The 12632-nt window shown below is 39.5% G+C and overlaps 1 protein-coding gene across 7 annotated transcripts in view; it reads right to left on the bottom strand.

Moving 5' to 3' along the window:
* The window catches only part of NCOA6 (nuclear receptor coactivator 6), a 97251-nt gene that overhangs the window by 23818 nt on the left and 60801 nt on the right, over positions 1 to 12632 (bottom strand). For 5 of the 7 annotated variants that reach the window (XM_060030936.1, XM_060030934.1, XM_060030933.1 and 2 more), the window contains 5 exons: positions 11542 to 11670; positions 10139 to 10984; positions 7952 to 8098; positions 4317 to 5433; positions 1659 to 1780 (listed from right to left, as the gene is read on the bottom strand). In XM_060030936.1, coding sequence (XP_059886919.1) covers positions 1659 to 1780; positions 4317 to 5433; positions 7952 to 8098; positions 10139 to 10984; positions 11542 to 11670 — 2361 coding nt within the window. The remainder of the gene's footprint in view (positions 1 to 1658; positions 1781 to 4316; positions 5434 to 7951; positions 8099 to 10138; positions 10985 to 11541; positions 11671 to 12632) is intronic. The other 2 variants (XM_060030937.1, XM_060030938.1) reach the window with 2 other exon arrangements.

The following is a 12632-nucleotide window of genomic DNA, read 5'->3' as shown; positions in this document are numbered from 1 at the left end:
GCATAAATACCAAAGAGAGCAGCACAGACAATACAGCAGCCTCTCTCGAAAGTAACAGTTAAGGGCATGGCTACTGTAAAGGTTCCAGAAGCTGGAGGCAGCAGTCCAAAGGGCATTAATGATAAGATAGATTGGGTTGTTGTGACAGAATGGTGGAGAGGGAAAGCTAGGACACACACACGTGCATATAACATAATAAAAAACCAAGTTTATTAATCAAAGGATGAAAATTCATATGCCTTTAGGGGCCAGACCGGTAATGAAGAAGAGAAGTGGGCTGGTATAAGACAGTAGTAGTTCTGTGGACAGAGCCAAACTGCAGAGCTGATGCTCTAGCTAAAGGCATTTAAATTCAGGTTTCTGTTTGGTTCAGGATGCTGCATGACAATTCAAACATATCATAGGCTGAATTCAGCCTACAGGCTTCCAGTTTGCAAACTGCAGAAAGGAAGCAATAATGTGTGTGAGAACCCCTGGGATTTAACAGAGGAATTCAGATGTATCTGAGGGAAGAAGGCACCTTCCTGTTCATAATGCCTCTGGACCACCACCAAAGACTGGTGACCTCCCAGCCTCAACTGTGCTGCTGTAACTCACTGATGGGAAGTGTGGTGTGCCCAAACAATTTGTAATAAATAACACAAAGTACTGACATCATAATGAATTCACTTTTTTTTTTGGATTCACTTTCAAAATACATAAATTAAGGGTGGACTAAAGTTTATCCCTAAAGTAACATCACTTACACGCCAAAAAAGGAGGTGGAGGAACTAGAAAGGAAGAAACAAAACATAATCCTTTGTATACACATGGAAGTGTGGCCTAAATGTGACAGGCTTGTGTGTCTTCAACTGTGTCACAGGGGAATAAAGTTACAAATCACTGCTTAGGCCAAGAGGAACCAGGTATAGAGACACTGTGGCAGCTGACCTTGGTTCTATAATACCTAGGTTGGAATGAATGAATTTTAGGAGACTTTTTCCTTTTCAACATAATTTTCAACATTTAGAGGATGATATTATTTTATAATCAGAGGAGGATACAACACAGAGGGCTTCAACAATATTGGTCCTATTTATTATTAACCTGGGTATTATTACTAACCTGGGTAGGAAGTACACGAGTGTCTCTTTTATTACTCTTTACATATTTTTTATGTTTAAAGATTCATAATAAAAGTTGTATTTAAAAAATCTTATTTTAAACCCTGGTAGTTCTCTGCTTTGAGAAAGCCCCAGTAGGAAAGGCTGCAGGAAAGGCAGGCAAGCAGGATTAGAGTGAAAACATCTTTTCATTTAATCTTAATCCATTTTGATGCCAACTAGAATCTTAATATTGACAAGAATAAAGAGGCACTTGACATTTTAGTCTGATTTTATGAAGACCTAAAATAATGAAGACTAATTTGAGCAAAATACACACGCACACACAAACACACACATACACACAAATACATACACACACATGCCTTCAGAAGTTATATTTGAAAATTTTTAACTTAATATCAAGGCACAGTTTCCAAATACTAGACACATTAAATCACCAAAGTAGCCTAGTTAGTACACAAAATAAAATACTATTGTCTCCTTGAAAAAAAGACTTATAATGCTGTAAATAAATGATGACAAGCATATAAACTTTAGTTAACATTTTATCACCTGGTGGTCGGTTTGAAAATTCTGGCAGTTTAGGGCCTGAGTTGTCCAAGTTAATTCCTTGTTCTCCAGGCAATGGCTGCTGATCAGCCTCCTCCAGACCAGCTGGGCGAGTATCTGGGGTGCTAAAACATAAATTACACATTTGAGAGTAAGCTGTACAGTTTATACACAAAACTAAGCTTAACCCCTCCCCTGTTTCTGAAGAAATCCATTTGCATTATCATTCTTAGCATTATTTACATCTCTCTAGTCTGATACAGTATTCAATATTTGACATAAAAAATCTGCCAATTTCATTAAATGTTAAAATCCACTTAATTTAATAACATGGCTATTTACTCAGTGTTTTCTACAAATTTCTGATATAATGATTTTCATGTAATCATCCATCCCTTAGATGTTTTAAGGGATCATAGTTTGGGCTCTCAATATTATAAAGTACTGTGCCTATGAAACCACATTATCTTTAGGGTAGCTATCAAATTCAACCAGGGAGTCCAGATTCTTTTTTTGTGAATATTGCAGTGGTGGCTCCAACAATTCATAACACCTTGCAAGAAGCTGTAGATTGGCTAATGAAAGTGGTATTCAGAGAACAAAGAAAGCCGGAGAATACCAGAACAAAGCTAATTAATTTTGCTGCAGAATGTGTATTTAACAGACATCCCCATTGGCTTTGGGATGCTTTCATTTTTACCTGGGTGAACCTTAGAATTTTTAGTGGGGAAGAAAAAAATGTTACCTACTAACACCCACATTCCCAAAGAACCAGAGTGCTCACAGCCCTCATTTTGTTTTTAATCTTACTCTTAGCTGTACTTTTCTTTTCTACCTTTTGTTTCCCTTTGCCCTGATATTGGTCACCCGCTTTTAGACAGTATTTTACCTTACTGTACTCTCTGTAGTTTCATAAGCCTTACCTTAAATCCATTTTAAAAGCCCTAGCACATGGGAATTTAGAACCTGAAGTAGGTCCTGAGCACATGCAGATGCCTATATCAATATGCTCCTTATATGACTTCTCTCTCACTTCAAATTATAGGCAAGGATTCTGCAGTATCCTTTACTTTCAAAGAACTGTATTGCTAAAAAAAAAATCTCAGATACCTGTTCCAGTTACCTCATGTTATGGATGAAAAAACAAAGGCCCACAGCGGTGTTAGAAAACAGGTCCAAGGTTCCATAGTAAGCTAGAGGTAGAATTGGGAGCATGCACTCTTACTTTTAACTTACTATCTCCCTTCCTAGGAGCCTTGATGCTGTATAAGGTCCTTTTCACAATCTGTAGCCCCAACAAGTAAGCAATCTCCCTAAGTGCTGGTGCAGACAGCAAAAATCCAAACTAATGGCAACTGAAGAACCTTGCAATTTTACTCCTAGATTACTGGGAGGAATAAATATCGCCACAGAAATGTTATTCCCACACAGGTCGATAGTAGTAAAGAATTTAACTTAGAGCTATTGGAAAAATCAGATAACCAAACGGGTTATTAATTCTGAATTCAAGAAAAATATAGGTTGTTAATATACAATTATTGAATTTTGATTTATAAGATTCAAAAAAAAAGTGAATATGATATAATATTAGAGTACAACCAAAGAAATATTGTGAGAAGGCTGAGAGAAAGGCAGTTGGTTTCATTTTGAACATTTCTGTTTCCTTAACTAAAGCTCCCCTACTCTCTTCTATAGTTCTAGCAATTTATTTGAATTAACCTGTTTTACACTCCTCAGTCACTATTTTCTGGTAATAAATGTCTCTGAATTTCAGTTTTATAATTAAAGGCAGAAAATCCAGTTTAATCAATATTCCCTTTGGAAACATTTTATCAAGGCCAAAAATATAACTTAAATTAATGCTTAGTTTCAGGAAATGTAATATAAATTAATTGCCCTTCCTGCTATAATCTTGCAAAAGAACTCACCTTTACCAAAAGGGTAACTGATTTAAAAGGTCCAATCATCTTAGCATGAGATTTTAAGCTGCTGCTGCTGATAAAGAGCCTTTAAAGGAAAGGCACCTGTACAAAAAATCATTTCTATTTGAGAGACAGAAGGGAGTCTCCATAAACGGTTTTCATTTCCAAAACACATACAGCCTTTCTGGTTCCCCAACAGTCATTATAAACCTGACATGCTTTGTGGAGTTGCAGTGTGGCAGCACTGGCTACCTTTCAGGCTCTGAATGCCACAACCCTCCGGAGACTACAGACTTAAGAGACATATATCAGTTGACTGCAACGTATGAACCTTGTTTGGCTCCTTATTTGAACAAACTGTAAAAAAAAATTAATTTGAGATAATCAAGGGAAATGTGGACACTGTCTGGAAATGTGAGAATATGAAGGAAGTATTAGTTTTTCCAGGTGTGCTAACGGTATCGTGTGGTCATAAAAAACACAGAACAAAGACAAAAACCTGTCCTTAACTTTCAGAGGTACATACGGAAATATTTAAAGTGAACTTGCTTTAAAATAACCAAGAGGATAATGGGGAGAGCATGGATGAAGGCAAGATGGATTATGAGTTGATAATTTGAAGCAGGGATAATTTCATTATACTATTCTTATTTTATACATGTTTAAAATTTTCCATCAAAAAAAGTTGTTCACATAGAAATAAATGAATAAGATTTTAGGCAAAACTATCACAACCTACTTTAGATCCTGCTGACTATTTTTCTTCTTCCGAGGGGGTTTCTTCTTCTTCGGTTTATTTGCGTTGGTATTATTTTGCTTATTGTTTACCCCAAAATGGCCTGCAGAGATATCACTCTGCAATAAGTTGACCAACAATGGGCTTGTTAGCGTGACATCCTTATTGACCGGGAAGCCTGGATTCTGACCACAGGACATCTGATTTCCATTGGGTGCTCCACTGAAAGGTGCATTGAAAGGCATCCCATGGCCTGAGAAGTGGTTTCCCGAGGCACTGTTTCCCTGCATGGCCTGCACGTGGGGGGGGACCATGTTGCTTTGTTGCATGCTAACATCAGGCATCATCTGAGACAAGCTGACATCGTTATTTGCTGTAGTAGCAGGATCGCCATGCGGCTGGGCCATATGTGGGCTGGGCCCTGGTGGCCTCAAGACCTGCCCCTGAATCCCCATAACCTGAGATGGACTGTTGTTCACGGGCCCTTGCTGGGGCAGCATCTGTCCTGACATCTGTCCCGTAAACTGCACCATGTTTCCTTGCATGTTTGGAGTTGGTCCCCTCATTATCTGTGCTGGTCCCGACATGACATTAGATTGGTTCTGAGTGTTAAACTGTTGCTTATTCCCCTGCATCTGATTGGTCATAATCTGCTCTATCATTGGGTTCTGTTGAAGCAAAACTTGCCCCTGAGGCCCCATCATCTGGTTATGTGGTGCCATCATTTGTGGGCCCTGCTGGGGAAGCATCTGCTTGGGTGGGGTCATCCTCTGGGGCGAGGGCCCAAGATTTTGGCTCTGAGGATTCACCATCATCTGACCCTGTGGCATAAGCTGGGCCCTTGAAAGGATCATAGGGTTCTGAGGGTTCAAGGTTCCTTGTTGCTGGACCATCTGGCCCTGGGAGGGCACGATCTGCTGGTGCATGCTCATCAGCTGAGATGGTGGGCCCTGCTGGGGCTGGCCTTGCATGTTGCCCAGGTTCACCTGAGGAACCCCAGAACTACCAGCCTGTTGGTTGTTCATGTTGCCATGAATTCCCATGAGGCTGGGCTGCATCATATTTGGTGGCCCGTGGGACACCTGCATCTGGTTTTGAGGAGGACCAGCTCCTTGACCACCTTTAAAAAAAAAAAAGGCACAGTTTCAGAAAGTAATACTATTATCTTGCTGGTATTAAGATTCTCAAATTACCTTAATTAGAAAAACACAACTCACCCATATCCACTGACCAACATAAACAAATGTGCTGTGCTTAACATACTTCTTTGAGTTTTCCATAGTATGGATATGTGACTGTGGCATATATTCTCAGTGATCATACAATAGAGAAGGAGAAACCGTTTCTTTACTCCTATTTGGTAACTTAAAGATAACATTTTGAAGATCAATAAAGTTTATTTTCTCTTAGATTAAACAAAGAGAAAGGCAGCATCTCATTATTTAAAAATGATGTGCAGCTACCTTAAAATGAAGAAAATTTATGAAAAGCACTGTAGGCTAGTGAAATAAGCTCTGCTTTAGATGAGTCAGGAAACAAAAAATGTGATGTTGCCGCTTAAGAAAACCTCAGCAAAGTTGAGAAGACATTTAAAAATGCTCCTTGGAAAACTAATAATGACTCTCAAAGGTTATGCATGTGATATCTGGACTGACATCTGGATGTTACACTGTAAAGAAAAGAACAGCTAATACTTCTTAAAGACAGGTCTCCTCTGCCCCAATGTGGTAAAAATTATTTAATCTTGATCTGGAAGCTGAGCCTCTGGTGGAACTAAAAGATAATTCAGAAGCTGCAGACAGAGGACAGTCAACAAAGGATGTTAAAACTTCAGTGACCCTCCCCTGTGGCAGTCCCTGGTGGACCACATGGGACATGTTTTATTCTTCTAAATTATTTCTAATTCAGACAAAGAACACTGCTTGGCTTGCTGCAGTGTTTACTTATTGTTGGGTCTTTGGGACTTTCCTATAACTGCTTATATTATCTCTCCCTTTTTGCAGAATAACCTTCTAGCTTATTTTATTCCCCCCCCTTTTTTTTCATTTTTAAATGGGGACTAAAAAGTGGTAGCCACAATGAAGTTATGAGCTCAGTCCATGCTCCAGCCAGGAGACAGGGGACAAACTGTCCACTGTTAATACAATCCAGATTTTTCCTGAATCCTAAGGAAGATTTTCTAAACTGGCCTTAAATTGAATTCCATGACCACTGTATATACAATATACACTAATATACCAGTGTATATTCATCCAATCAACAATTATCTATTGAGTACCTAATATGTACAAGGCATTTTTGGTACTGAGGTAACATCAATAAACAAGACAGATCAAATCCCTGACCCCTTAGAGTCTAGTTGGCAAGAGTAAAATAACAAAGTATTTTCACAGGAAGAAGTAAAAGCTAACAAGAGAAATAATGTAGGGTAGGAGAAGAGAAAACGACAGACAAGAGTAGAGCTCTCTTAGATGGGATAAACAGAGAAATCAAAACAATATGTGCATGTGGGAGGAAGGCACCATATAAAAATATATCAATAAAATAGTTGTGCTTATGTGGAGGAATTATGAATGATTTTATCACCGTTTTAAAACTTCCTATAGAAAACATGAATTCACATAACTCAGGAATTATAGTTTTGCATTAGCAGATAGGGGAAGTCATGCAGTTTGCCCTACCCTTCTCTAAGCTTTCAAGAGGTTTTTTTTTTTTTTTTTAAGTTTAAAACTATTCTCCTTCCTTAGTGATTTATAATTAATGTTGGAACCACATAACTGAACTAACTCCAAGTGGGGATCGGAGTTCAGAAAATATTTGTGCTACCTCAGTCCAAATTTCCTGAATGAGAAAGGGTAAGAGGGTTAGTCATGTGTCACCTAAAAGCAACCAGAAACATGAAGTCTGGGCTTATACAATGTTGCTTACAAATACTTTTTAGCCATTCTGCTCCACACTATTTGTCCTCCTAACCTGTAATGATTAAAGTCTGGTCTTCAAACACCACAGAATTCAGACACTCAGCATATACAATGTTAACATGAACTATAAAGAGATTTTAAAAGCCACAGTTGTTCAAAATGCCATGTGCCTCCATGCCTTTGTACCTATCATCTCCTTTGCCAGAAACACCTTTTGCCCTTTCACTAACTGAGCAGTCAGCAAACTATGGTCCATGGGCCAAATCAGGCCCATTGCCAGTTTGTAAATAAACATGAATTCAGAGTTCAGGAATATAGTTTTGCAGTAGCAGACAGGCAGGATGGAACACTACCATGGTCATTCATTTATGTATCGTCTATGGCTACTTTGGTGCTACAACAGCAAAGGTATGTAGTTGCAACAAAGAACATATAACCTGCAAAGCCTAAAATATTTACTATCTGGTTCTTTTCAGGAAAAAAAAAATGCTGACCCCAGCTCTACCTCAAGTTTTATCTCCTTTCTTTAGGTGGTTCTAGATTCTCCAGACATTTTACCTAATTTCAATATATCAGTTATTGCCCTGAAAGAATAATTATTTATAGGTCTGAAACTAAAGGGAAGGACCAGGGTTTCTATTTCTCTGTATATCCTTGTTGTCTACCTACCTCACAATGTTCAATAAATGCTGGCTGAATAAATCACAGAAAACAAACCTGCATGCTGGACATTTTGATTTGCTTGCAGCTGAGGGGCTCCTGAATTCCCAGGGGTAGTTGCTGTGGTCGAAGGCACCTGACCTTGCATAAAGTTCGGATTGGCCTGTCCTGCTGAGAAGCCAGGTGGGAGGCGTTTAGGCATTCCTTAATAGAAAACAACGAGTAAGGCAGTTACCTAGCAAATTTATACTCTTGCTTAGATGTGGAATGAATAAGGAAGGATGAGCTGCATGAAGTCTCCACTGGCTTAGCTCTCTCTGTCACACTGGTAGGATCTTTAATAAGGTTGGGAAAGATGGTTAAAAAAATCAACACAATCTCTTACATGAGCATTGTCAAAATGAAAAAGAAATACTAAAAAATTTACACTTAGAACATGCCAAGGAAAAGATGGCAATCTGCTCCCTAAATGTGATGAGGCCACGTCACAGCAAGGTTTAGGGCTCACTTTTCTGTAATACAATGGACCCCAAAACTTTACATACTTTAACACAGGTACCAAAGGAATATGCTAAATTCTCTCATATTCACACAAACTGATAAGAACTACTATAAAACAAAGACCTGGGTCCTGATATTAAGCATACATAGGTGATTTTTTTATTTCCATTGAGGGAAATGGATGATAATTTCCTTTGTGGAAAATTTCTCCCCAATATTGTGCTTGTCTCTTTGGAAGAGACGAGAGATCAGAAACAATTCACAGGAGCGTCAAAGTGAGGGTATATTAAATTTATCATTACACCTTCCCCTCAAAAGGATTGCTGAAATACTGACAGCTGTGGTACCAAAAACCGTACTCTGATGCAATCTTACTAAAGTAATATTTTCTTTTATAGGAAGGTTTAATTTCAGAAAACAAATCTGTAATAAGGAGAATCTCAGAACCCACTCATAGTTTATAACATAGGCCTGGATGTGGCCAGATCACCTAGGTGAGCACATCACTTGCTCTATGAAAAGCATTAAGACCTAAGCTCACTTAAAATTTTTTTGTATTAGTCCATTTATTTAAGGGCCAAATTTTCAATGTCCCGAAAAACGCTCTGTAGACAAATATGCATTTGTCCTTTCTTTAGCAGTGACAAGTCCCCATTTGCATGCTTCCATTGTAATTAAATCTGTAATCACATTTGCAGGAGGGACTACCCAGCTTCCACTGATCCAAGGCTAGATGCCCAGAACAGTGAAGTTTGGAGCCGAAACATTCTTGCACTTTCTAAAAACTTCTTAGGATTCAAATATTACCGCCTGCATGTCAGTAAAAGTAATTACAAGAGAGTGAAAAAAGACTGATGAGCAACTTAATTTCACCAGAAATCATGGGAACATGCCTTTGCTATGTTGCACTAAAGATGCAAGGGTTTTTTTCTGGGTAGGCAATGGGTGTCTTTTGGTGGGGGGTATGTTTATCAGATGACGGTATTACTCTCTATACTTTACTGAAAAGCTCCAAGCACATTCATGTGCACTAGATCAATGATTAATAGGAATAAATAATAAACATGGAGATGGATAAGTTTTACTGTAATCGTTTTACCTCTCACACATTAAGCTCCATTGCTTTTTCTTCATACAAGAGGCACCTTACAAAATAAATAAATAAATCTCCTTTAGGTATAACTGGTGGAATTCCCTCTCTAAGGAGCAGGCATTGGCATTATAAAACTATAAAAGTCAATGATTTCTGAACTTATTCCCCTTTATATTTTAATCAAATTTAACAAACACCATGCTATTTTACTAACTAGGATTATCAAAATTGAAAATCAGAAGGGCCTTTTCCCCAACAAAACCCTATTCTTATCTTTTCATTTTTGCTCTATTGCATAATCTTAATGTTTTCAACAGCTGAGTAGCTTAAGCTGTTAATAAAATCCTGTTTCTTCTGGACGTTTTAATTTACTAGAAGAAGATCAAGCAAAAATATTTTGAAAAACAAAATGAACATCTCTATATTGAATTTTACCTGCATTTTTATCCAGAGGGCTAGCTTAAACATAACCAGTAAGATGCTGCATAATGTATCAAGTTAACTAAGTCATATCAAGTGTCACCACTATATCCACAAAACCAAATAATTACATCCTTATTTCACTCCCTCCATTAACTCTAAAAATTGAAGTTCTGCTAAGATCTATCTCTAGTAAATTTACCAACACAAATGGCTTCAGTGTTCCTCACCTCCTAGGCCTGGATGTAAACTCTGTGGCCCCTGATTTGGTGGTTGCTGCTGCATCACCATGAAGTTAGGTGGCACGTTTCCCTGTTGAACCATAGGATTCCGACCCGGAGAGCTGACGGGCTGCTGAAATCCCTGGGGAAGTGGGTTATTTTGAGGTGGCCTTGGTCCCATCTGCTGCTGAGTTTGGTTAACCGTTGGGGAGGATGCAGGGGATCCCTGCTGGAAGGAGGAGGGTGAGGAGGCAGGAGACTTGTTGGTGAGGTGGGGCTGCTGCAGGGGGGCTGGGACCCTAGAGGGCCCTCCCTGCAAGCTCTTCATCTGAGGAGCTGTGAACTGGCCTGGGTTGCTCATCTGAGGAAAGTTTGTATGGGCTTGTGAAGCTTGCTGGCTGCCAAAGGGATACGGAGGGGGAGGGTGGGAAGGTGTCTGTACCGTGGCTAAGGATGGTCTTGCCTGGAGTTGCTGTTGCATTGGGCCAGGCAAAGGAGCCTTCTTCCACCCTTGATTTGCAGTCATTGTGCCCAGAGAACTCTGGGCTGGAGGAGGCTGAAGGGCTCCCGAAGGCAGCTGGTTCCAGCCTGGAGGAACAGGCACCTGAGCTGGGGCAGTAAACTGGGGTCGAATTCCCTGCGGCTGCTGCTGCTGATGTTGCTGTGGGGGTCTTGTCTGCAGCTGCTGCTGCTGTGGCTGTTGCTGCGGCTGCGGCTGCAGCTGGGGAAAATTAGCTGGGTTTAACTGTCTGTTCACAGGGACGGGCTGCATTGGGTGGTGCGGGGGAGCTAAAGATCCTGAGGGATGACTTTGCTGCTGTATATGGAGCCCAGAGAGGAGTGGATCCATTGCATCTGTTTAAAGACAGTCAACAAAGCAATAATTAACTTACTGCAACCTAGATCTTTCAGCAATCCTACAGTCTTGGCAATTCTGCAAATATAGAGTAAAATGTTCTGGGATCATTCAATGAAACATTTGTGAGCACTTGCTATAATGCAAAGCAACTGCCGAGATGACAGAAAGATGAATCTTGTCTAGAAAGAGCTTATGATTCTAAGTGGATATAAGAGCCAAACATAAAATGTGGAGTATCCTCCAAAGCACATTCTGAGGAACTATAAAAAAACAAAACAAATACAGAATTCTCGATCACGGAGTGGCAGGACTAAGTAGGCCAAGGAATAGATTTTTAGGAATAAGAATAATGATAAGAATAATGTGAAATTCTGAGAAGAAATTCTGAGAAGGAAATGATGACTTCCAGCTTTAAGAAACTAGGGCAGATTTTACATAGAAGACAGCATTTAAGCTGCGCAGTTAGGAATTTGGCATCAGAGAGAGGTGAATTTTGTAATGATCTGTGCAGGGAGTTCAGCCTCTTCAATTCTCAAAGATTGGAGGTCAATACCTGACTGAGAAGCAGGGCGAGGAGTCCTGGGCTGCAGTTCTGAATTGGGGCCTGGTGCCATCATGGAAGATGACACATTTCCACCCTGGGGTATCATAACAGTGGCAGGGCTGGTCATCCTTATTAATCCTAGAGAAAAAAAAAATCCCTAGAATAGAGTACTGGCATTGGCACAATGTTTGTTTTTAATGAAATATTTCAAAAATATAAGAAGGTATGGAAAATTTTTATACCACCATCTACCTTATTTAAATCTACACATTCTACCCTGCCTCCTTCAGATATATATGCAGATACACCAGAAGCTGCCGCCTCCTTCCCAATCTCTTTCCATTCCCTCCTTCTTATCTTATATCTGGGGTTAACAGTTCCATGCGTGTTTACCTTTCCTACATACATAAACTGCATTACATTTTTTGTACGCTTTTAATCTTTGTATAAGTGACACCATTCTTCTTCAGTTTCCCTTTTCACTTAATATTATTTTCTGAGATTCATCCATCTTGGCTGCTATAATAGTGCCCCATTTTATGGAACCGATAAATCCATTCTCCTGCTGATGAATACTAACTTTTCATCCTTAGAATTTTGCAGTGTCATGTATTTGTCCTGTATTCCACAGACATGTAAGAGTGTCTTTAGACTATATACTTAAAATCGCTAGGTTTTAAAGTATAAGCACCTTCAATTTTACTAGATATTGGTAAACTACACTCAAAAGCGGTTACGCCAGTTTATACTCTTACTAGCAGTCTGAGGACTCCTCTTGCTCCACATCTTTCTAATTTCTTTTATTTTTAAAAAATTTTTTGAAGATTTTTTTTCAAGTATTTTACTTAGTTGTTTGCTTATTTATTTTTGGCTGATTTGGGTCTTCGTTGCTGTGCACGGGCTTTCTCTAGTTACAGCGAGCAGGGGCTACTCTTCATTGCGGTGCACAGGTTTCTCATTGCAGTTGCTTCTCTTGTTGTGGATCATGGGCTCTAAGTGTGAGGGCTTCAGTAGTTGTGGTGCACAGGCTCAGCTGCTCCGTGGCATGTGGGATCTTCCTGGACCAGGGGTCGAACCCGTGTCCCCTGCACTGGAAGGCA

This window comes from Delphinus delphis, chromosome 15 (genome assembly GCF_949987515.2).
Source record: "Delphinus delphis chromosome 15, mDelDel1.2, whole genome shotgun sequence".
In the NCBI taxonomy this organism is placed as follows: domain Eukaryota; kingdom Metazoa; phylum Chordata; class Mammalia; order Artiodactyla; family Delphinidae; genus Delphinus; species Delphinus delphis.
This window is presented reverse-complemented; position numbering and strand designations above follow the sequence as displayed.